The 27,341-nt window shown below is 28.9% G+C and overlaps 1 protein-coding gene across 1 annotated transcript; it reads right to left on the reverse strand.

Moving 5' to 3' along the window:
• Positions 1 to 1,167: 1,167 nt before the first annotated feature.
• LOC129958758 (calcium channel flower-like) lies at positions 1,168 to 27,086 on the reverse strand. The gene is made up of 5 exons (XM_056071428.1): positions 26,793 to 27,086; positions 18,080 to 18,152; positions 10,415 to 10,540; positions 5,792 to 5,899; positions 1,168 to 2,519 (listed from the first exon to the last, which is right to left on the reverse strand). Exons 1-5 carry the CDS (start codon positions 26,905 to 26,907, stop codon positions 2,390 to 2,392), a joined length of 552 nt encoding a protein of 183 aa, XP_055927403.1. The 5' UTR covers positions 26,908 to 27,086; the 3' UTR covers positions 1,168 to 2,389.
• Between the last annotated feature and the right edge of the window lie 255 nt (positions 27,087 to 27,341).

Below are 27,341 nucleotides of genomic sequence, written 5' to 3' on the forward strand. Positions count from 1 at the left end.
TCTTACAGTATCAATGTTCCCTTTTCATTCCTCCGATGATTTCGTTAAGCCTCCAAATAGGTATTACCATTTAAATTCCTCGAAATTTTATTAATGTGTTCGTAACAGTGATAGCTTATTTCTGTTTCTTCGACTTATTCTCGAGAGCATAACTAAAACAATTACAGCCACAATGATCTCAGTGGCATGTTGCCCCCGCAATTGCCACACATAAGATCATTTTTGATTTTTTTTTTCCTCATGAGTGTTTATTTTATAGCCATTTTATTATTGTATCATTCAAAATTTGTCAAATTCATGGAAAATTTTAAAGTTTCATCCTAGCTTAGCATGTTTTCCGTTAATTTTTACGTTATAACTAATTCAAGCCATCTCGCTAAATACGAGGTTTGTCGGACGATGACGACGAAAAAGACCTATAGGCGAACGAGGATTTAAAAATCTTCAAGAAAGGTGGAAGAACGTCAGTTAAGATCCAGTTAATTTCATCTTCAGATGTCCGGCATCATGTTACATTCTATGTTTTTTTCAACTTTATTATTTGCAAATTAAAATATTCTTTATTTAAAACTTTAATTTATAAAATGATAATTATGTATCGCCTAACAAAATCGAGAATTTCACTTTTTTTTTTTTTTTTTTTTTTTGCAAAATTTATGCTACTTTTTTTTTTTTAAGAATCTCAAGTATTTTTACTAAAATAGTAAAATAAAGAATTTTAATATTACAAATTATAACTTTTCTTGCACCTATGCTTGTCAGGCCGATTGCGTACGAACTCGCCAGATTGCATATTGCGCTTGATGGAGAGTCGTTTCAGTATAGCTAAACAGCACAGCTTTATCCAAACTCTAGCATTTAATTTGAATTTCAATTTTAATCCTCAATTAAATTCGCAAATTTTGTGTTATTCTGAAGTATTTTTTTTTTCAATTACTACAACTTCATTCTTCCGTTTCAGAGGCTGATTTTGTAAATTTGTTGCATTCAAGACAAAACTCCTTTTCCCCCTTATAAATAATTAATACCAAAAGCCATGCTCCTCCATAAAATATGAATCTCCATTTTTAATTACGTAAAAATGGTTTGGCAGTTTAAAAATATTACAAAAACATTTTGACCCAAACAAATTTTACTAATATACATAAACTTCACAAATAACTATAAAACACCTTTTATTGTTACTCATTAGAACTATTTCGAGTAAATTAAAAAATACAAAATAAATGCTTGTTTCAAAACATGAAGGAAAATAAATTTAAAAAAAAGACACTAATTTAACATTGTAATAGAAAAATTAATTCACGTCATGAAAATGACGAATCATCCAAAATGAAACATAGTATACATCTATCACATGTAGATATGCATTCTAAAAGCATTTAAATACATTTAAGACATTGCATTCACCATTCAGACAAACATTTATCTACTAATACATGAAGGGGAAGACAGTCATGCTACACAATAAATGCAGGAAGTTTTTAAGAATTGCTACAGTTAACATCTAAACATCCTTAGCTCAGTATTTTAACATCTTTGCATTTCATGCTAGTAACATAATATAGAATCGTATATGTTCGCCTTTAACAATGAAAGGTAAAATGCAAAGCATATTTTACAAAATATTTCAAAGTCGTCTGAAAAGGGATAAAAACTACAGAAGTAATATGCAGAGTAATAAAAGTAATTTCATTGTGATATTCAGTTACGATAACTGCCATGAATATGTGAAAGTTAAAATAGCTGCAACAGGGGAAAAAAAATGCAATATTAGTAACATTTGCAGACAGGTATTATGGAACAAATAGCGGGGGGGGGGATGTAATCATGAACACAATTTTAAGATTATGAACTAAAGTACGAGAAATAATCTTTTAAAAAAAAAAAGTCTTCTTTTCAGCAATACTAAAAATAACTATGCTACCTAAAATACAGCACAAACAAATATTCACAATACAATGATTAAGTTTAAATCCGTTTACAATCCATAAATGTTTTAAGTGCATCATGATACATTCAGATATACATTGGTGTCAGTCTTTCTGGGTTAACTAAAAATCAAAGTAAATTTAGTAGATATTAAAAGATAAAAAATTTGTTTTAAAATCACTTAGAAATACAGATTTTTTTTTTTTTTTTTTGCATTAATCTGGATCTTAAAAAATAATTTAATTTCATTTGTGTAAAAAATGCTATTTATATAATATACTGACAATTTTTAAAATACAAAACATATAATAAAAATGGAAATTTAAATTAATATAGTGCAATATAAAATTACATCTTCTGGAAATGTTTATACCATCTATACAAATTTAAACTTCAGGAATGAGAATAAATTAGACACAAGTCACACATATGATTCATTATCTATCTTGTGAAACAGTTATATAACTCCAGACATTTTAGACGGATCTCCAGGCTTCTGTCCTGCTTCGATATCGCCTGCTAATCGAGTATTTTGCAACAGATTATAAGAACTAGATGCCTGCATTCGCATTTCCTGAACAGGGGCCCTATAGAAAAAGAATTGAATTTAGTACTTTGACTATAACAAGATCAAGTTTTAAAATTTAATACATTTAACAAATAAATACATGGGAAAACCAAGAATCATTATCGCCTCTCAATGATGCTTATGTAAATACCAAACAGAATTGTGTAAATTGCATACGAAATGATAAAAAGCAGGGATATTTACAGAATGCCCAATTATATTAGAACCCATGTTGATACCGAATATGAATTCACCCAAAGAAAGAATAATTCAGCCATAATACAAATTCCAAAATCAGTTTTTTTAATTGGAAACATTTAGAACATTATATAAAAAAATTTATATGACATCAAGATAGTCTTTGATTATATTCCTAAAGAGTAGTCACTCTTTAGATAATTTTAACATATTTGATAACTAAATCGTCTTTCTTCCAATCAAAACAATTACAAGAAATTTGAAAGATAACTCCAGAAAACATTTTCCCAAAATGATGGGCTTGTCAGAGGATGATCATGATCTCATACATACTTCAATGATAATTTTGTTCCCTGAATAATTTCAAAATGTCATTTAAAATTCAAAAACAATTTCAAGGTTATTTAATAAACAATTACAAATAAATATTTATTTTGTGATGAGTGCCAGCAATTTGGTAATAATATCTTTCAATTAAAAACATTACAGAAAAAAAGAATCTTACTACCTTATTTAAATATACTAGGAAAAATTCTACTGTAGATTATAAATACGTGCAATATGCTTTATTCAATATGTATGTAAAACATGTTTTTAAGAAAAAAATTGTTGAAAGAAAGTAAAAAAATTGTAAAATAGCAAAGTCTACCAAATTTTAAGATATTTTTACAAAGCCTGTTAAGAGCTGAATTTCTTTCAGCCAGCGATTTCTTCTTAAATTTGCAGTGCCACTACATTTTTCTCTTAAACGGAAAAGATCCGCCATAAAATTAGCAATTTAAAACAGCTAACTTTTTAAAAAACTACTTGTATTTGCCAAAAGAATTTCAGATTTTTGAAAATTCATTTTGCAGTCTTTTTTTTTTTTTTTTTTCATACAAAAATTCAGATGAGATACAGAGTTAATATTATGATATACTTAATTATTAAAAAGAAAGAAATCGTACGTGTTGAAAGATTATCAATATATTTCAACATAGTTAATATATATATATATATTTTACTCAATCATTCAAAGACTTTTTTTTATAGTGATGCCATATCTTTGCTACAAAAATTTCTGAGTTGATAGACAAATTACCAAGTTTAATTATATTTACATATATAATTTAAATTTCTAAAAAATATTTTAAAATAACATTATGAGTAAAACTTTGAACGAAAAACAATGCATTAAAATAACTTTTAGATATATTCCATGCAGATAATTTGACTGATATTTCAAAATTAAACTAAAATAACATCTGATGTTAGAAAATAAAAATTGTGTAAAAGGTTATGGCAATATATCTAAAATCTATATCTTCAATATATTTAAATCTATCTTATGACAGTATAATATAAATAATTTTATTATCATATTACAAACACTAATATTTCCTCGATATAATTATCTCTCATGAATACTACCTTCAGCCAAATGAGAAGGTGGCATCATGCATTTTCAACACATCCACTTCTACTGATGACTTGTAAGCCTTTTACCTACTGTTGAAATGGATTCCACGTAGTGCTTTCATTTTGGTGAAGAGAACACAGTCGCACAAACTCATATTGGGCAAGTATAGTTATGGGAGATACTTGAACATCTACCACAGTCGCAAGAGATCTGTGACAGTGTTCGCACTATGATGCAGAGCACTGTCATGGAGAATAAATTCAAAACAACACAAGGTATCAATCCTGAATTCTGGAAACAAATTATGTGTCAAGAAATCACAGTAATAGACGGTATCACCATTCATTCTTCGTGATACAGTATCACTTCATAGTCAGATGTTTCAGTATAGATATCATTTCTAGTATATGTTCGTTATCTCACATAAAGCAAGAGAAGTACCTTATTCTATTGCACGCATTTTCTGAGGACATGACGGACTAGGTTGTCTCCATTCAATGGATTTTTGTTTGATGTTATGCACTTGTACGAGCATGTCTACATTCCACCTTTCATGATAGTTCCTCATCCATTGAAACTGCCATCTTCTTTTGGGTATCGGTTCAAGAGGCCCTGTGAAATTTTTTTTTAACTATGTCAACGTTGATTCTCAAACAAGGCTAGGGTATCCATCAAGTTACAAACTTGCACTACACAAGGACGTTGTGCAGAATGTGAATCATGGTCTTTTAGCATTTGCCTACTTCAGTGACTCATTTCCGCGAAATCTATCCAATCTGTCTATCTATCTATCAGCTTCCAACAAACCGACACGAGCTGAATTTTTGGCTGCCAACCTGTCATTATCTTAAATGCTGTTAATCCTTTGCCTTTTCTTCCCTCAAAACATTTTCATCCATGGTGCCTCTGTACAATACAGCAATGATGCATCGCCAAATGCATTTCAAAAGATTTAATACAAGTGTTGTGCATTACAACCTAGCGCAAATTTGATTTTTATCCATAGGTGTTGTTTCTGCTTTGTAAACATTATTAAGGCGCTTTCTCTGCCATCCCACACTTCAAGTCACCTCATATTACTATCGAGTAAATCGCCTATCATCGCATGCTTACGTTTGACTATTTTTTTTTATCAGCTCAGAGGTATACTCCAGTCAATGTCAAAGAAATTTCCACATTTTTTTTTTTTAACCCAACCCTTGTACCATTAGAGAAAAGATTATATCTTTTGCTAAAAGGCAATGTCACTTAATAAAAAATCCCTTAAATAAATTTAAAATGCTTAGTTTCACTAAGCAACAACAAACAGTCATGTATATATTATAACGTACATATAGTACTATAATATACAAATAATTCCAATATGATAAGTTCTGAAGACCGCATTTTGAAATACTTTAGAGGAGTACCTACTGAACAACTTTTTCATCATGCAATTAGGAATTCAATTTCGACTATTTCTCTTAATCTCATCACGAGAAAAACCGGGCTAGTACACAAAATTATTCCAGAAAATCAACATAAAGCTCATTTCTTTTATATTATAACGAACATGCAATTTTCAAATTATTCAAGTATTGAAATAAATCTTGAATAACCAAAGTTTCCTAAAAAGTATTAACAATTTATTTTGTATGAAATTAATTCTAACTTGATACACTTTACCAACACAAAAATGGAGAAATATTACTTACTTTCTTCTTAATGAAGTTAAACCATAGAGACTTCCGGTGACAAATATTAAACCTGATCCAAATAATGTAGAGATACCAGCACAGAGTGATACTGGAATGATCGAGATTCTAAAAAATAAAAGCAAATAACTATTTCGAAAGAGTTTATCATGCTAATGCAATAAAATTGTTCCATGGTTTTTATTAAGTATTTAGATGTTTCTGTCAATTTTATGGATATAATTCAGACTAAATCCCTCTCCTCATTAATTAGTTAAAAGATGCTGTTATTGAATGATATGCTGCCACATCTTTCCACAAAGTATTCCCAAGATGTTCAATGAGATACCAGTTTGGGTTTCACAGCCAGGAAATATTCTTAAAATCAAGCAATAAGAGCAAAGATATTTGCTAAGATAAATTGTCCTGCCAACATATTTCATTCCCATCTGGTTGACAGAAAAACTTGGAATTGCTGCAAGAAGAATTAGAAGACAAATTATTTATACATTTATAATATTCAAATAATGCATATGCAATGACGATTTTTTAGTGAGTTAAACACAATCTATCAACTAATTATCTAGCTAAATCACTCATTCAGTTGAGTGGTCATCTGATCTTAGATTTTATGCTGTAGTTATTTAACCAATTGCTCCTTTTATTCTCTTTGTATAATCTCAATATACACTTCATAATGTGGATTACGAACTCTCCTGTTTTGGAATTGATTTTGAAACCAAATATCAAATGTATAGGTCATAATCATATTTCCTCCATCAAAGGCATCTAAATTGTGGTTTTAACCAATCAAGTAACTTTTAACTATTATTTAGAGCAAAGGTAAGGAGCAGTAATATAATTTCTTCTATCCTTCTTTCAATATGAATTCTGTAAATTTCATTTAATTCTAATTCTGTTCCTGACACAAAATATTAAATGTTACAGACATTCAAAATTGTCAAAGATTTCTTTTTATGCAAAAATTACTCTCTGAACTATAAATTTTAAGCAGATGCATTATAAATCACAAGTAATAGTATACAAATAATTACTTAACTCTCTCGCTGCATATCCCGCAATTTCCACATGCAATGTAGAAGAAGCAAAATTTGCGCATCCCGCGATTTCCGAGGGGATGCATTTTCCCGTCTTTTTAGCTGTGCAACACGCTATTTTCCCGTTCATGGTTTAATTTCGGCTTTTCTGGTTTCATTTGGATCTGGGTTAACAGATAGCCTTAGTTGTCCATGGTTCTGCTATACAACACATGCTTTGCAGCATTTAGCAGGCCCTTTTCAAAGCTCAAAGATGTATGGCTGGAAACGTTTCGCAATTTTTGAATCTATTTTGATAAAAGAATTACGCCGCGAGAGGGTAAAAATGAAACAGCTAGCGAGTGGAAATAAACGATTTTACCATCAATTAATTTATGGAATGCTAGAATCTGTTTTAATCTCTCTATTTACAAGGAAAATTAGTAATTTGAAATTTGCATTAATTTTCTAAGATGAGATGCTCCTCAAACTATGAATTTTTAGACTTTTTTCATTTTTTAATTAATAAATAACATTTCTCAAAATTTTTTACAATTAAATAAATAGCAGTAAGTAAAATGCATGAAGTGAATACCTTATTTGGGAACTCAATTTTTAAATTTTGGAGAAATGTATCATTTTGAATTTTAGAGTTCATTCTTGTAATGTAAAATGCTTTAAAGCTTTATATGTTAGACATTATAATTTTAAATATAGTCTAATATCTTGTATCTGAGTATCTTTGAACACAGTTATAATTATTTTCACCAAAATTCCGTACTCTCTCTTACCAACTCTGCATAGTTGTTTAAACTTCAAAGGAGTTGCCTTCCAATTCCTTTAATTGGGACTTCTTTCACATGACCATTCAACAAATTAACTGAAAAAATGCCTTCCATGCACGCACTCGAGCAGATTTTTCAGTAGAGGCGAGTTTGTGTTTTATGTCACAAAAGCCATCTTTGGCTAAGCTGCACCACACTAACGAAATTGAAATATTTTATCACTTTATAATAAAATCGAAAAATGGAATGTCTACGAAATCCAAATGTCTAAAAGCGTAAAAATGTGAGCCATGAAAAAGCTCAATAATGATGTAAGGTATGGAATAGTACTAAAAAGTGTGTAATGTTTATATACGATTATAAAACCAATATTTTTTTTAACTAAAAGGTTAACATGATCAGTTTTTGAAAGCAACTCGTCCAAATCAGGGTGCAATTTCTGAAAAAATACAAGTCGCTGTGAAGAAAATCGTGGACAATCTACAAAAATGTGCAAAACAGACATAGGACTATTACAAATTGACTAAAACGGTGTTGGTTTCTCCATCAAAAAATGTCGATGGATGAATTGAATGTGACCTAATCTCAACATAGTTAAAATGGTGTTGAGTTTTTTGCTGGGTAATGGGGTCCAGAGATCGATTGTAGGGTTAGTTGTATGGAGCTTATTAATTAGTAGAAGGAAGAGCAGTTGAAGTACTTTTGCACTAGGTATTTGATAAATACTGTGAAGCATATAACATTTAAAGAACAGAGCTGAAGAGTGCATACACTGTTACAGCAAGCAATGTTTTTCTCACCCAAAGCACTTACTTCATAAGCAGCAGGATAATAGTTTTTGAATATTTCTATAGGGTTTCGCACCTAATTTTTTCTTCTTTTCTTGAAGAAACTTATAAAATTAAATTTTCTCCTGTCTGAAAATGGATGACGCTACGTCATATCCACTGAGAGCATGTAGAAATAATTTATTATTATCTTTTATCCGGGTTTTGTTTTGTTTTGACATTTGAAATGTGCAAGGGAATAAATAAGTCTGTTTTTCCTTTCTATGCTTCATCAAAAACCAAATGATTACCAGCAGAGGCCAAAGCAATTAGGATCGGTAGGAGGTCTAAATCTTCTCTTATAATTACCTCCTACAGCCTCATTGACTGTGGGAGGTGATTATTATTACCGAGTCAGAATCTTCTACAGCTTATACAACAGTAAAACTTCCATCAGCAAATTTCTTCAAATTTTCATTAATTCTGCAACTGATATGAGGCATTAAAAAACTATGATTAGAATAATTTGAGAGGAATTTTTCTTTCAGCATAGCTAGTAACATTTCTCTATTAAACTTAACACTCCATATCATGTATTTGTTTCTTATACAGAGGCAATTAGGAAACTAATGATTATACTCTCCTAAAAATAATGTACGAGTCCATTGACAGCACTTAGTCATGCAGCTTTGGAGTACTTGTGAAACATCACACTGACACCATTTTTCAGGAAGAACTTCACCCGATTGAAATTGCTCCTAATGGTGCTTTTTGGCCTTGAATGCCTGACAGATGGCAATTTATTTTTCCAAATTTTACCAATGTTTTAGACAGAGGCATTATGTATTTTCCAACAGGAACTGATAGTGGAAATGGAAGTAATGAATTTGCTGCAATCATTGCTATCCCTAGTTACTCTGGATTAACTTGTGTCTACATATTGCTCAGAGTTATAAAATGATACATTACTTAAGTTCTATTAAATATATTTTGGTGGTCATTAAGAAATGATTTTTATATTAGAACACGCAATATATTAAATAAAAATAAGCATTAAATAACAGAACAATGAATTTCAAAAAAATTACAATGTCACAGAGGTAACAATTTTATTATATTGATGGAAAAAATAAAGTTCCCATTTTACCATAAACTTTTTGCTGTATAGAAAAGACAGAAGAAAAGATGTTCAGTACCATTTGCCATACTACTCCACCTATTCAGAAATCTCGATTGTAAGCATTGTCACAGCCACTGTACCACTGGTGATTTCTTTTCCATGAGTAAAACATCCATAGCTATTTTTAAGGTTTGTTAACAGTTATGTCAGACTAAAAGAATTTATCAGATCTGCTGATGATGGGAAATGCCAATTATTATAAACATTTCCTCTCATGGTGAGGCTCACCAGCCCTGTTTAATTATTATCTTATTACTTCTCATCTTATGATTGACTGCTTTCATTAGTTACGATTCATTTGGTAGAGCATTCAGTTTTAACATTTAACTATTACCACACTTAATATAAATGCTCAAACATGAGATTAATGAGATATTTCTACTAATACAGATACTACCATATCTGAAATAATTTTTTTATATGATGAATTTTACACTATAAAAACGAGGTCAGAAATCCAATACAAGCTTATTTTGCCAAAAATAGGAAAAGTTATTTTTTTTTTTCACTTCTATTACCTATATTATTTTATTTCAAAATTGAAGCACTTATTCAATACCGAATTTTAAGCACTTTAAATTTATGTATTGGCGAAATTTTCCAGGAAATGTACCGTTTGTGATTTATTGGCAAATAACTCAAAAGACAAATTTTTTCAAAGTTTTGGGATATTTTATATAGAGAACAGAGAAATTAGTTCAAATTCAAATATTAACACATACAAATAAAGAGATTAAAACAGTTTCAAGCTTTCATGGAATTGATGGGAGGCATGAGGGGTTTTTGTTTGTTTGTTTGTTTGTTTCAATATCCTGGCCTGAAAATAAAAACTGCCATTCATTTTTTAAAAAAACAAGAGATAATGACCGACTTACACAATGTAAAGAAGTCCTCTTAACCATGGTGGTTTTCCATCGAAATATGCACTTGGAATTTGAGCAAAATCCAAAAACATGCATAGAAAAGGTGCCTCAATCAAAGCAACAAGAACACCACATAACCTACAGAAAATATATATAAATATACACCAAGGAAAAAATAGATAAAATTTTTGTAATTTATTTTCGATTATTTATACCTATTCACATACAATATCACATAAAACAATGATCCATATCAGTAACTGCCCTTGAGGATAGAATAATGTAAAAGGAGACAGGAATTCAGCAATACTTTTTACTAGTTATAATCCTTTCTTTTTTTAACCAAATAAATAATAAAACAGATATTAAATTGAAACTATATATCATCACAAAAGATTCAATGGATGAACATATTTCAGGTTTTCCATGCTTAAATTTTGAATCAATACCGCAAGTTCTAGAAAATATATCATATTTATATGTTTGTTCATACATATTAGGATGCACCATGAAAAACAGTTTTCTGAAATTTAAAATTTGAAGTCGACGAAAAGTCTTCGCTACAGTAACTTATTTATTAAAAAAGTCTTTAGCTAAACTGAAAAATATTTAAATCTCCCAGAATAGATCTAAAGATTTATTTCATTTATTGATTTATCTTTTGTTAAAAATGTGTATCTAATGTTTAAAGATTTATTAGAGACAATTCACAACATGAATCATGCAGATACTCAATAATATTCATGTCAGGGGATTTAAGTTCCCATGGAAATGCCTCAATTCAGAACAGTGCTCCTCGAGATTCGGTAGCAATTCTCGCTCGAATTGCCCACGTCCATCGGAATGCACAACGGACGTGAATGGAAGTTGATGATCAGTCAGGATGTTTATGTACCCTTCATCTGTCAGAATCGTTTGTAGATATATCAGTTGTCCCATAGTACGCCAATTGCACATGTCCCATACCATGACAGAGCCACCAACTTGAACAATCCCTTGTTGACATGTAGGGTTCAAGGATTCATGAGGTTGTCTCTATATCTGTACAAGTTCATCCACCCGATGCATTTGGAAACTAGAGTCGTCAGAACAGACAATGTGTTTCTAATAATAAGCAATCAGATGGCGGAGCTGGCGGACCCAGGCGAGGCGCAAAGATTTGTGTCGTCCAGTCAACAACGGTACGCATATTTTCCAAGCACGCATTAACTTTGCACCCTGGGTCGGTATTCTTAATTTCAACCAATCACGCTATAGAGAAGGTAGAGCATTTAATTTCGAAAACGCATTTGTAAACAAATGCTACCAATTGTTAGTGTCCGAGTTGGTTTCTTTTGTGTGTGTATGTGTGTATTTTTGTTAATGCAATTCCAAATGTCGATCCTAATACAATCATAATTTTTATCTAACTTCTAAATTTGAGAAATCATGTTTCATCGGATCGTAAATTCCTCTCAGTATTAACACCTTTTATATTGGTTTAAATCGAAACTACCCTCTAATACATAAGTTGTCTTTTCCATCCCAGAAGAACAATCAAATTTGTTAAATTATGATAAACTAATTTTATAATTTTAAGGATAGGTAAATTGCATAACAAATATATGCAAGCATTGAATTAAGATTGATTAAAGCTTAAAATCAATTATAAACCGATGCGACAAATTTTTCTTCTAGGCCAAGTAAAAGATAAAAAAGCCAAATTAACAATGATTAAATCTCAGACTATTTATAAGACTTCTTTTAAAATGCCTTATCAACAGAAATATTGCCTTTTATTTTTTATATTTTGATAAAGACAAAAATTTTAATTCATTAATCTGAAAAAATTAAAATTCATTAATTTGAATTTTTCAATGGCTTTGTTGGAAAATCAAATCAAAATATTTTCCTAAAATATTTAAAGTAATATTTTCAAATTAAAATGTAATATTTTCTTTAATGTTAATGTAATTAATAGAAATAATTTCAATATAGACAAATTACTTCTAATACTTTATATTTAAAATCAGCCAACAACTCTTGACAAACATCACAAAGATTTTGAAACGTAGTATTTAATTTCTTACGTCTCCATTATACGAAAACAGGTCCGTTATTGGACGAAATTTAGGATACCGCCTTCAGTTGAAATACGAATGTGCACTTGCAAAATAAGTCAAGAGTACACGAGTGGACAAAATGTACATCAAAAGCACATATCAATGTTGGTTCGTCGAATAGTTCACACGCTGACACTTGATGCACCAGCAGTGAAATCTGCGGCAATAAGGAAGGGTTGCATGTCTTTCGCATTTAATGATTCTCGTAAGCTGTTATTGGTCCCGTTCTATCATGATCTTCTGACCTCAGCAACGTCGGGAGATTTGATGTTTTACCGGACTCTCGATATTCACGGTACACTCGTGAAATGGTCATACGCGAAAATCCAAATTTCATCGCTATCTCGGAGATAATTTATTAACATAAAACGTCCAGAAAGTTGTAGCGATATCTTCACGATATTGTCAGACATTCAGAATATCGAACAACACTGTACAATATATATCGTACAATATTATTAATAATTATAATAATTAATAATATTAAATAATAATAACAGCACAATTTGTGCTAACAGATGTCTCATCTCTCGTGTGCCGTCTATAACACCACGTTCAAATTCACTGAAATCTTCATAACCTGCCTTATAGCATAAGGAACCTATCTAATGATTTCGCTAAGAGAGAGGGGGCGACTAATCCCGGCATGGGCTTATCCCCGTAGATGACGAGATGGAGAATAGGTCTTACGTTCCATATATTGCCGTGATGTCTTCCGACAATTTCCAAGTGTGAGAAATGAAGGTAGAATGAGAAGAAATCTTTTAAGGAGAAGTGGCCTGGGATGGTGTGGAAAGGAAGAAGAAAGCCAATGATCGGAGAGGTGGACGGGGTTTTTAGTCTATGCTGGTGGCTTGGAAAGTCGGGACTTTTTTCGGATATGGTGACGGATAAACTCGTATTTCGAGGTAACCAATGAGATGTTTTGTTTCAAGAGGATGGGATTGTTAAAAGTAGGTGAAGAGAAGTTATTCCATCAGTGTTTTGAGGATTTTAAGTTTCTTTTCTTCAGGATCTTTTATTATCTTTGCGAATTTAAGAATTTTAACAAAATTTGGGATTTTTCTTTAGTAGTTTTTTTTTTTAAGAGTTTTGAGAGCTTTTAAAGTTTCTTTGAGGCCGTCGATTTCTGATCTTTCTAGAGCGGCAAAAATGGGTGTTCTATGTTGTTTATGATCGGGTAACTTAGTTTCGTTGTAACTTTTGGGAGTTATTCTGAAGGGAGAACATCCATTCTTTAATTATCGAATTCCTCGTTACTTGCGCATGTGAAGGGCTTCCATCTCTGAATACCAATTTGGGGAAAATTCTGTAATCTTTCAAACTGTTAAATGTCCTTTTTCATGTCAGTTTACGTAGACCTTGTCCTGTATTCTTTCTTTAATCTGACAGTTTGCCTAATGATCCACCACATTTGATACATTTCGGTGTCATCTTGGAATTTTTTTGCCGGTTGAAAGAATACGGAGCAGTTAAAGTAGACGGTGGCGGTTTTCTTGTGCTTATTTCACTTGTAATTTTTAGATGGAGGAAGTCTTTTTCATTGTGGATATTGGGTAAGTTGATAGTTTTTTGCAATTCAATTAAAAATATGGGGTGGATAGAATTCTCTGTAATTTCTGAGTTGGGAAATTGTTTACTTTGCAATTTCTTGCTTCTAATTCATTGTCAATGACCGCTTTTTCAGTGCTTCCAGGAAGTTCTTTTATTAATCAATCTAATAACTTCGCGCTTAGTGAAGTGGTTGACGGGGCGCCTAGTCCCGAAAGGGGCTTATCCCCGGTAATGACAGAATTCGTGCAGAACTTGGCCTTCGTTATGTTGCCATCGTCTTTTCCGTCAAGGTCTAGTGTGGAATGAAGATAGTCCAAAGTATCTTATGAGGATTTTTTCAGTTGAGCAGGTGCGGGGTGAGGTGAACCAATTTAATGAATTCGCCAGACACTTGTTGTTTTATGTAGGAGCTGCCGACTGCGCCGCATTAATCTAATTGACCTCTAATACCTCTTATTTCCATACACAAGCCTATAGCAATTTTTCAGGCTCTAGTGTAAAATTAAGCTATACCGAATTGGAAGTAAAATCATATTTTTAATAAAATAAAGGCCCATTGATGGTTTCATTTGCTTTATTTTTTTAATTAATAGTTTTCTTGCAGCCATACAAATAAACATTTCAAAATTGAAATGCATTCACTAGATCCATCTTATTTTTGTATTTCATATAGCAAACTTATTTCTTGGAATTAAAGAAATAAAACTAAGATTTTAAACAAAAAGAATTTATTTAATAGTAAAAATTACAAATATTATTTAATATTCAAAAATTTATATAGTTATCCTCATAAAAAAATAAAGTGCTTATTCATGTAAATTCCTAAACTTTTGTAATTGCAGGTATAGAACGATATTTCATTCCAAACTTTTATTTGTTTGTTTAGCAATCCGAATTAAATCTCACTGTTTGAAATCTCAAATGTGCTCAGAAGCAAATGTTAGTCTTTTTTTCAATTATTTCTACAGCTTGTGACACCAATGAAATTTAATTTCTTTATATGGCTAGTTCCAGTTTCAATGATAAGTTTTCTCTGTCTTCTAAGATCTTGAGGCAATGTACTATCTTAAAAGAGTGTTGCAATACATAAATAAATTTTGGATGGCATTTTATAGTAAGCCATGGGGGATCTAAACTTTCATAACAAATTTAGAAACTTTTTCAAATGCAAGGTTGGAACAAATGGTGCAATGTATAAATAAAAAATGGTGTTGTTCTTATATGGAAATGGCTCTGAGGCCACATTATCAGAGCAGATTCCATGCATGGGTAGATTTTTTGGTACCTGTCTTTGAGATAGCAGAAGTGACATATTATGACTTACACTTGAGTAATTATTTATCAGCTTTTTTTTTTTTTTTTTTTTTTTTGCTATTTAAAAAAAAATTGTCCAAAAATAAAAACAATAAATAAAAGGATATCAACCTAAAGGATTTGTTGAAAATATGCTTATTCGGTTTTTTAAAAAATGACTTATGCAGATACCAGGATGCTTTTTTTTTAATTGTCAATTAACATCCTAAAATGTTTGAACTAAAAAATTCATTATATATCCTATTATTTCATTATGAATAATTCACAAATAATCTTAATTTTTATTTTTGTTTTCTTTCCCTTACTTGAAAATAGGCCCAATTTTATAAAACAAAATATAAGATGAGTCTAGTGAAGCCATTTCGACTTAAAAAAATTCTTAGTTGTATAGTTACAAAAAATTTATTAATAAAAATGTTGACTAGAAGCAAATAAGGCTGTCAACAGACCTTTATTTTATGAAAAATTGATAATTTCCATGCTAATCTAGTATATTTAAATTTGACATGTCAAAAATATAATATTTTTATTAACATTCAAAACTTTACATTTTTCTACTTGAAAACAAAAATTTTGCTTTGTATTAATATTTTTATAAAATGAAAAATCTACATTTTCATTTTTGACAAAAAATGGATAAAACTTTAGGCCCATTCTGAGAACCCCGAACATTTCTCAACCTGACAAACATGGTTTTTTTTTTTTTTTTTTTAATATGAACATAATGACAACTTTTTTATAAAATTTGAATTTAAAAAAAGTTTTTTTGCTTGTTTTTTTGTGATACATCCGAATACATATGCATCACGTCTGTAAAGATTTTGCATATAAGTTTTTATATGTGGCATCATCAGCCAGTTCGTACTATGACGATATGCAGAAGCAAAATTTGATCCATCAGAGAATAGTTGAGCTTCAAAAAAATATATGGGTGGATTTAAATATGTTCAATTTATGATTTATCACTGAGAACTCGTTTTTTAAAATATTGAAAACTACAGTGATATAAAAATTTAACAGATTAAAATAATTTAGAATAATTCTGTAATGCACACATATTGTATATATCTATATATGCAGATGCATGTATTTTCACACATCAATGAAGAAAAAGCGATAATCTTAAAATATATACATTAAAAAAGCAACTTCTTTCACTGAATTAATTCAAAATAAATAACCTTTTTGACATTAAAAAAAAATGCAATTGCTGAATTTTGAGATGGTAAGTAGTGGGAATTATGACACCAAACAATTTTTGTGAACAATTGAAAGTTCAGTACGATTTGCTTGACATTTTGATATAGTAATGATTTTCTAACGAATCCTTCAAGTGGTAGATAAAAATCGAGATATGCATACCATATGATGTTAAATAGGGAAATGCCAGCAGAAACTGAATGTATAATAAAATAAAGAATTTTGGTAAACTAATAAATTATCCTTACAATCTATATCATATAATTGCATATTATATATTGAATAGCATATATTTTTTACATAATGAGAAAACATAATATATTAATGAGGATATAAATAAAAATAATAAGTTTACCCACTGGCATAAACTTTATCAAGTTTTAAAATTCATCAAAACATCTTTGTTCTAAAACGAAAAATACTAAGATTTACATTTTGCAAATGCCAGTATTTTAAAAAGGCAAACACAGAAATCCATCCATGTCTAGATAAAATCATCTTTGAAGCTACTAATGTTTATTCAATATCTAAATCTGTCACAATCATGTAAGAAATTATCACTTATTGGTATGATCAGTCCAAAATAGTCATCCAAAATGAAATATCATAGTTACCTTCCATCAGCAAATTTAGATTTTTATTGAATATAAAAGGGGGAGGGGGAAGAAAACTCCAGTAAAATAAATACAACGCTCACGAGTCCATAAAAAGAAAATATTGTTAGTTCCTTAGAAAAGGGAGGGGAAGAAAATGCAATAAATGTCAGGTAGAAGAAAGGACAAAAATTCAAATATATACATCATTCCAATGCCAAAAGAGAAACATTTTGCCAGATGCAATACCAACAGATCACCTCTTTATTGAGAGAAACTACTTGCAAAGGCAAAAGTGTTATAGCCATTTTTTGTTCGTCAATATAATTAAAAAGGATATCAACAAAAATAGCTTAAAATAACAAGTCCCATCAACAGTAAAATTCTGCTTTAATTAAAAAGTTACTTTCTGAAAATATGTTAAAAGGAGAAGATAATATAATGAAAAGTCCCCCCCCCCTCCAGAATATTTTTTTCAAGAGGAGATTTCGGCTATTCCATCTACAGCATTCTAAAAAAATCTTTAGAAACTTACAGTTAAGGAAGGGGTTAAGGGTAGGGTGGCAGTTGTCTAAATAAAATTGTATTTAGTTTGAAATTTTCTGTAAAAGAATTTTAGCAATTCCCTTTCTCAAAACTAGTTACCTGTAACAGAAAATGGTGGATGCATACCATCACTTTTAAGCAAACTGTAATAGTACTGAAATTCTGTTTCATGATATCATCATAAAACAGCTTCAAAGTTCCTACAATATTAAATATTTGATAACTGCTACGATATTGAGTTTTAAAGACAATTTAATGAAAACCAAATGATTGCAGTTTTTCTAGTTGCTGAACCTCACATGTCAAATATTATTCAGTTATAGTATTAAGTTCATCTCAAAGGAAGCAATTGAAGAGACATTACTTACATTTGAACAATCCCAGCAAGTAGACAGCGGGGAGTAATTGTTAGGCAAGCCATTGCTCCTAAAGCCAATGCAGCTGAAAATTTAAACAATGAAACAAATATAAAAAGCTGTCTATGAAAAGAAAGAAGTTGGCTGTTATAAATGTGAAATCTGGGTAAATGCCTTGGAGTTTAAAGACTAACGTCTTTATAGACAGAAATATACTTTTAGATTCTGGCTGTTTCTTCATTAAGAAAAGCTATAACAAAATACACTCTGAAGCAAATTGATCAAAACTTTATTATTCCCTAGTTAATCAATTAAAATAAAATAATTGAATATATTAAAAAGGCAAATCAAGGTGTGGAATTTTAAAAATTTTATTTATGGAGAATTTCTAAACCAAAGATTACTGTTTTCCTAATTAAATTTATATTTTGATTGAATTAAAATTAGTCCAACGAAATAGTATTTAAATTTTAAGTAATTAATTAAAATTAATTTACTGAATGAAATGCCATGGAAATTTAAATTAACGAAAAGAAAAAAACTCATGTCCTTGTTAGGGTTTCGTATTTTGATGGTTTCTGTTTTAAATGCTAACTGACCAAATTAAAATTTTCTACTAAATAATAATATTGAAATATAAATCTTATTTTCTGCTTCATTTAGGTAAAGAGAACATAATGAAATATCAAGCAGAAAGCATATTTCAAATTATAATGAATATCAGTGGTATTGGCTATTTCAGTTCTCTGAAATGCGCTTGAAAAATTTACTTCAATATCTCACTTATTTTAGACGTACTTAGAAATACAAGCAAAATTATTTACATATAAGAGCTATCATTTTTACAGTGATCAGAATAATTAAGAGAAAGAATAAAGAATAAATTAAGATAAAGAATAAATTTTAAAACTTCTAGGTAATTCCCATTTTATATATACGAGACGTTTATTTTGAAAATGGGGCAAGTCCATTTTTTGTTATTGCAAGATATTTAAAGGTTTGCATTTCAATAAATTTAAAAATATTGGCAAGTATTAATAGATATATTTTTTGTATTTTGTGATACCAGATAATGTTTGTAATCCATTAGTGTGTACAATGCTGATTAAACAAATAAAAGTTTTATTATAACTATTTGGACTTGCCTCACTTTCAAAATTAATAAATTATTGTAAACATACATTTAATTGGGAAATATTCCAGCTGCATCAGCCTTTTTTTAATAAAAACAAAATACTATTCAAATTTTTATAAATATTTAATCATTTGATAAAAAGTGAAACAAAACAAAGAATATTTTTGTAAAAAATATAACATAAAAAACAATTCAGTTTTATTCAGAATTTCAATGAAATTATACATTTTCAGTTTATACCCAGGTATAGTTAAATTGAATTTTATTCAGGATTTAACATTTTAAAATGTTCATGATGGACTGGAGGTATATATGGTAATAAATCCATCATATCCTTGTATTTTTCAGATGCAATAAATCTCCTTTTTTCATACATAAAAGATAAATTTTATATTTTTTGAAACTACTTGGAATTATTTACCTTCCTCATTGTGTTGACAAATCAAAAATTTAAAATTCAAAATCTCAATCTATTGAAGTTTTGTTGAACATTTTGTATGGTACACCCCTTGTAAATCTGATCTAGCATATAGTTAATTCATGGTTTCTCCATCAATATTTTCTTTCTTTTTAAAACCATTTTTTACAGAGGTTGGGTTGAAAATAAATTTCCACGTTTAATTTCATGTACTAAAAATTTATTATGTTTTTGACAATTTTGTATTATTTTATAGTAATCCTGGGGAATATGCAAGGAACTGGTTTCTTTTTTGAATAGTTACTGGATATTTCTATTCGAAAATCATGATCATTCGGTAGAAATGAATGTCCTGACAATAAAAATTTGTGATCAATGATATTTATTTCATTGTCACTGGACTGAATAATCGGTGATGGAAGTAAACATTATTATTGACACACAAATTACAATATACTTTTTATTATTTATGAAATACTGCACAACCACCGATTTTCAATATCAAAAATAGATAAATAGAAACACCCTAAATTTCAGACATGATGTCAAACGGCCACATTTGCTTCACCATACAGCAATCGGAGCTAAATTTTGCCGTAATATATTTGGTCAAATATAATTTCAATCTAAGATTGACTTGCACCACTTTCAAAATAAACAGATTTTCAATACTTTTAAGAGCTAAAACTTCTCTCTCTCAAATACTAGAATGTAATATTTTTTTACTATAAATTTTTTTATGCATAAAAAGATCATAAGTTTTATCTTTAACTGCCATTATCCCCCATTTTTTTCAAAAATGGACTTGCCCCACTTTCAAAATAAATGGCTCATATATATATATATATATTGAAAATCTGAGTAAAAATATAATGAATAAATTTTTCAGAATTCAAACTAAAAGAAACATTTCTGTCCACTAAATATAACTTTCTACTTTCAATACAGACTACTTAAATACAGGACCTACCTAAAGGGGACACAAATTGTGCAAGCGCTGAAAGTCCCTGCATAATTCACTAATTTTGCAAAGAGAAATTGCTTTAATTTTCTTTGTTTTCTTTTGTTTTAATCCAAATAAACATACTTTAAAATATTGTACAATTTGGACACATTCCATGTTGATCTATCCAAGGCAAAACTGAGTGCTTTCAGTTTTTCTATCCTTACTAAATAACTAGAGCTAACTATATAGTTCTAATTATATTCAAAAGTACGATTATTTCTTTCACAAAAAAAAAAGGAAATTTCATATAGTTTTGTGCATAGATTTCAAATAATATTTATGAACTGGCTGGAAACTATTTTCTCAAAATTGCTTTAAAGAAGAAAGTCATATTTAATTCTTTATTGTTGCAAAGAATTAAATATGACTTTACAAAATGATGACTGAATTAATTTAAATCATAAAATCAAATTTCGTTTTCAAATTTTACCTTTCAGCATTGCAATAATACAATTTTCACTTAAGTAATATCCAAAAATAATTTATTTGAATTTATCTAAATTTGGCCCTGTTCTGAAAATTGCATACTTTTACACCTGCCACTGCATTCACAGGAAGATCGTTCTCATGATTTAAAATAAATTACTAATAATCTACTATAAGTAATAAACAATTACCTCCTTAACTGCTTTATTTATCAGGCATGAATTAACTAAAGACTAAATTATGATGATATTATCAATGATTTTCTATAAAACATATAGGAATATTAAGCAAAAATCACATAACCTTATTTTAGCAATTCGCATAACAAGCTCTATTTTATACATTTATGAAAAAATTAGCTTTATTATTAGACTTATTATTTGTATGAATTAAATGAATATAAAAATAAACAACATGCATCCTCAAGTCTTAGCTATGCTTAACTGAACAATGTAATGAATAGTAAAATGTTATAAATTTTTCATTTCAAAGCCATGCAAGTCAATTTTACATCAGGATCTACTTTTCATTCAGGTCATTCATACTTAAATATTTTAGTTTTTGGATACATTTTTTACATCTTAACTATCACTATAAATAAGGCCCAAATGCCCATTCAACAAAGTTACAACAGCTGCCCCTGGATATCACTGTTGTCAAATTCCTCCCTGTTTCGTTAAATGTAATTATTGTGCCAGATGCTTTGTTTGTTCATTAAAGATGCTTATCCAGATAGGATACTTTAAAACCTCTAGTATATAGGCTCCTACAGAACGCTGACATCATCGTGGTTTTTGAGGGTTAGGAGGTCTCAATTTGAAACTAACTCGGATTTTCCAGCATTCCGAGGTGTATGAACAAAAAAATGATCTTTGGAATGAGAGGGTTAAAATTCCCATAAGCATTGCACAGTTACATTCAATTGGGAGTGATTTGTTTATATCTGAGTAAGTAATAGCAAATATCAGTATTTAAAAAAATTAATAGTATGTACAAAATTGAGTTTAAAAATTTAAATGATCCACTTCTTTCTTTCCCACATAAAAAGCTTACAAAGGGGGAGAGTATTGTAAATAGCAAAAAACCCAAAATTTTGATGAATCTCCAAATACTAGACTTTCTAGAAAAAAATGGAAAATGAATAAGATAAATTAAAAATGTAACAAGCTAGAGGAATACACACACACAAGTTGATGGTCTTATCACAAATATTTTAATGCATATCAAATTTTAGTTCTAATCGAAAGAAAAAAAATATGCCCGAAATGCATGTCCAATTAGCTTCATTGTACTATGAAATAGAAAATATCCCGTATTAAGTTAATATATAAAAAATTTGACTGGAAAATACTTCTACTTATTTTTTTCTCAACTCTATATGCAGGGTTATTTAAAATCAACAAAACTGTTACTAAATGGGTTTAAATAGTTGGTAATTAGGTTTGAATAATTATAAATAAGCACTTTTGTTAAGTTCCACTGAAAGTAATGCGGTAAACTTTTACAGTAAACTAAGCAGGCAATGTAATGAAGAAACTAAATTTCAACTAACAACACATATTTCCTTAATCAGATCGAAACATGAGGAAGGAGGCTAAATATTAAAAAGTCAACTTCCCTAGCCTTGTCTACAATTACATGAACATATTAATTGCCTACAACAGTTTATGAATAACAGTAAACATAAGGAAAAAAAATATATATTCTTATAATCATACAACAAAATATTTTCCTTTACTCAATGTTCCAAAAAATGTATATACCTTTGAAAGAATATTATGCAAATGATAATGTTCAGATTTTTGTAACATAATTGGTCAATGAAACCAAATTAATCTTGTCAGCTATGAGAGGCTTTAAATTATTCCAATTATTTTTCATTTTTTATATTAAAACAATACTTTTTATAAATTTAATTCATTTAAGCCAATCAAGTATCATAATTACACTTACTTAGCACCTAATAGGCTTCATCTGATATTGAAACATAATGTGAACTTATTAGGCATTAACAATGTAAAATAATTAGACTATGAATTAATTTGATCATTCTTTAATAATAATGGGACTGGGGAAATTTATCTGATTTTGCAACAACAATGCATTATTTTACGCATTCAAGAAATCTTTGGAAGGAAAATTAGTATTCATAACAGGATATAGCACCTTTGCATTATTATTGCAACTAGGGGACCAATCTTGACAGAATTTTGGTGAACATACAATTAGAAAGAAAGAATTCCATTAAGTTCTCTATACAATCTTGAGGGATAACATTGAATTTACTTTTGTGGTAATTCCTAAAATAATGTTTAAATCAAGACCTATTATGATCAATGAGTTGTGTTCTGTTGACATGGATGTTTACAACAAAATATCAACTGATATGTTAAGCAATGTTTGCAAATAAATAGATCTGTTTTATTAACAATACATATATTAACAAAAATTAATTTGAGCTATGACACTTCAATGAATGTTAACAATTGTTTATGTAAAAATTGAGATTATGTATACATTTTCACAATAGACAGTATCGTGTACTGAATTAACTACACATTGATTTTCTCTGTGTGCTAAGATAACTCAACATTAAATTTTAAGCTTTAACATTTTCTGGCACCTCTACAAGAAATAAATAATAAAATTTATTATTGAAATATAGACAGACCTTTCCTGAGATTGCAACTTCTAATTTTTGTTGCTAATCAAAGTAACCATATTGTCTCTAAAGGAATTTGAATAGCAAATATGAACCACGAAGTATTATTTAAATGTTTAATTTTTAGATTGTAAAGAAATATTAAAAGTTAAATTCCCAAAATGGATCACAAATTTAAGAGTTTTTACCATCAAGCAAGATAGGTTTATTAGCCTTTTAATAAGGCTTCATAAAAGTTTCTGGCTTTTGGGATAAACTATTAGTTTCTCTTTCATACTATTTATTAATATAAAAAAACGAGTTTGCAATAATACAATACAGATTATATTTTAAACATAAATTATATATATAACTAATACATCATTAGCCTTTCAGCTAAAAATATAAATAAAAAAATTAATGTAGTTCTTTTCAAATTTAGAGAATTTCTTTAAGGATATAGGTAGAATGGTTTCCTACACTTTCTGCAGTTTCAATATTTCACATAAATTTACAGATATCAGATAGATGGAACATCTATTTACTTGTAAAGCATTTAATACAGAGCAAATAATTTTGACATTTTAATTACTGACTTTATAACTTATTACAGGAAATAAAATACTGTTTTTATCGGCAATTCAACAATTTTGTTTTCCTAAACTTAAATTATATATTTTTGGCTCTAGTGGGTCAGCATTATAACTGACATTGACTGGCTAGAATGATACATTTATTCAGATCACTGAGTGATCTGAATATGTATATCTCTGAAGATGATATGTTCGATCGCCCCACATATACAAGTATTGCTCAGTTGTCATGTATAAGAGTGACATCACATTATGCCTGTATTAAGAATAGTATGCTAAATTTTAATTCTTCTCCACTTATGTTTACAAGAAGTTAGTCTTTTTATATCAAAATAAGCTTCCAAGATTTATCTTAAATAAGTACTTCTTTATTTATTGTCTGGACCTCTTTATTTTAAGATATATAAATTTATCAATTTAGGTTGTTTTTTATTTTTTTGCAAGATTTACTGACATTTTGAATGAATACTAAGTGGGTAGACGATACAAAAAATAACCCTGACCCCCGACTTATATACATTTTCTACTTCTATCAGATTATTTTTTACTCCTACATTCTCAGTGAGCTTGTTATTTTTATTGAAAGGGAAAAGTTTACAATTATCTTTTTTTAGAGACTAACTTTATCTTGCCTTCTGAATCTGCATTTCTGAAAAATGTTTGCCAAGACAGAAGAGATATACAATCTACAAAAATTATTTACAACATTATGTTTATGAAGTTATCTTTTATAAAAATTATATAAATAAATAAGCCTACTTAATTAAAAATATCTATTAAACTGACAAACACTATGTTCAATTTATATTAATTATTTAACCAAACAGTTGATGAAAATGGGCAATGTTCCTGTAACTTAGACTGATAATTATAAAATGAACAATACAATAATTTTAAACCATGAATACCCACCCAGCAAAAATGCTACCTACAAAATTATGTTTGAACATGAATAAATATGTATAATAATGATAATTTTTCTATTAAAAAATGTGCTTTAAACATAATTTGACACGACAAAAAAAAAAAAAAAAAAGAAAAAGAAACCTAACATCAATTAACTAATCAATAACAGCTTTTCCTCTAATCGAAGACTAAAAAAAAGAAAAAAAATCCTTCTTCTATTAATATTTTATTACATTGAAAAGAAAAACTCAACATCGCACAAATTCTGATCAACATTTCTTGCTTTTATTTTTGTCGTCTCATCATGTTACTAACTTGGACCGATGACAAATAAGCAAGACTCAATCTCATTGGTAACTTGCTGTGTTATTCACGCAGAATTGGAATATGTAATTATCTGCAAAAGTTTACATGTGCAATTTCAGTAAAATTAATAGTTTCAATTCAAGCATATTAGACTTTAAAAACTATTAAAATATTAGATAACTAAACACAGATGAAAAAAGTTACCTTATCTATCCTATATAAAAAATGTAATAAGTAAAACATCCCTACATTTATCACCCTTTCCATCATAAGTAATGAAGTTTTTTCAAAAAGGCTTAAATGTTAGGATTAAAAAAAAAAGCTATTTAGTAAAATAAAATTTAAATCTTATGTATCAATAATTATGTTTTTCAATTAAGCTTACAAATATTACTCCATCTAGATATCCTCTATTATAGATAGATAAAATTCAATTAATTACTATAATTAAATTTAATATGCATGTACTTATAATATAATCTGTCTAAAGAAGCTATTACTTCAGACAATATAACATTATCAAGTGATATTATATTTAAAATAATTGATTTTCACAAGGTAATATAAAATGCAAAATTATATTTTAAAAGGAACCTATCTAATATTTTGATTTTATAAGACAAAAAAACTTTTTTTTTTTTTTTTGGCTTAAGATAACGAAATTCTTAAAGTTATTCAAATGAAAATGTGAAACTCCTTCAGAAGAAGAAAAAAAAAGGGAATTCAAAAAAAAAAAAATCATAATCCTTTTCCTGCTGATTCCATAAGATAACAATTAAAGCTAATAAATAAAAACGTAAAACATCAGATAGTTAGTTACCTGGGTATTGCTTCTCAATATCTTCATAAAATATAATATTTTAATTTGCTATCTCTGCATGAGAATAATTTAGCATTAATAGCTTCAAGAGATATTGCTGCTATAATTTTTTTTATTTCTATTATCTTAATAAACGTTCATATAAAAAAAAAGCAAATGCATCATTTAAAATTACTGTAAATATACACATTTGAAATAAGAGCTAAATATAAAAAAAAATAACACTTTTTATAATCATGATACGAAATGTTTATTCTCAAAGTAGAGCATTCAACATATTTGATATTATTATTTAAGTGATTAAATTTAAAAAGAAATAAACAGAAGCTTATCTTTTACACTACTGTCAAGTAAATTTCAAAACTGGAACCAGACTTTTTTTTTTTTTTTTGTAACAACAGTTACAATTTGTATCTTACTAGATTCTTTATATATATATAAACAGGCTACAGTTTCAAATAAAATAAAACTTGCCTAAAGCTGCCACACTACCAAGAAATCTCGCACCATACTTAATCCACCAAGGAAAATCATCACCGAGTGTCTGCTGAGGTCTTGCAGCGCCAGCTGCAGGCTCAGGCTTCATCATATTGAGAGTGAATCAGTTAATTTTTTAGCAGAAACTGACGACAAATGAATCTACAACATAATTCTTTTCAAATACTTATATGTAAGCAGAATCAGCAACGAGACGCCTCCATATAACAAACTGAAGTCAGCTTCTCTGTGTACAGTACATGTGTGGATGGATGAATAAGAACTTAGCATATGATTATGAACAAGTTGGGAACCACAGCGTACTTTGCCAGCGCATACAACTCAATCCTCAAATTTAAAATCGCCGTTTAATTGAAATAAGGATGAAGCTATTAGATTAATTATTGTTTACAATTTAACTATAGCAATATATAATTAAAATAGATGAACAAAGTTCACACAAAGTTCAAAACTTTCCATCATCATTTGGATGACAAAATACACTTCATGGTTTTGGTAAAGAGTGTTTTTATTTCAGATAAAATT

The sequence above is a fragment of the Argiope bruennichi genome, chromosome X1 (genome assembly GCF_947563725.1).
Source record: "Argiope bruennichi chromosome X1, qqArgBrue1.1, whole genome shotgun sequence".
Classification (NCBI taxonomy): Eukaryota; Metazoa; Arthropoda; class Arachnida; order Araneae; family Araneidae; genus Argiope; species Argiope bruennichi.

What these genes read in the sequence shown, in the direction of transcription:
- LOC129958758 (XM_056071428.1), bottom strand. Translation starts at nt 26,907, where the DNA reads ATGATGAAGCCTGAGCCTGCAGCTGGCGCTGCAAGACCTCAGCAGACA. An exon ending in AGAGGACTTCTTTACATTGT is followed by an intron (nt 5,900 to 10,414) that starts GTAAGTCGGTCA and finishes TTTATTTTTTAG; the next exon opens with AATCTCGATCATTCCAGTAT. An exon ending in TTAACTTCATTAAGAAGAAA is followed by an intron (nt 2,520 to 5,791) that starts GTAAGTAATATT and finishes CTTTTTCTATAG; the next exon opens with GGCCCCTGTTCAGGAAATGC.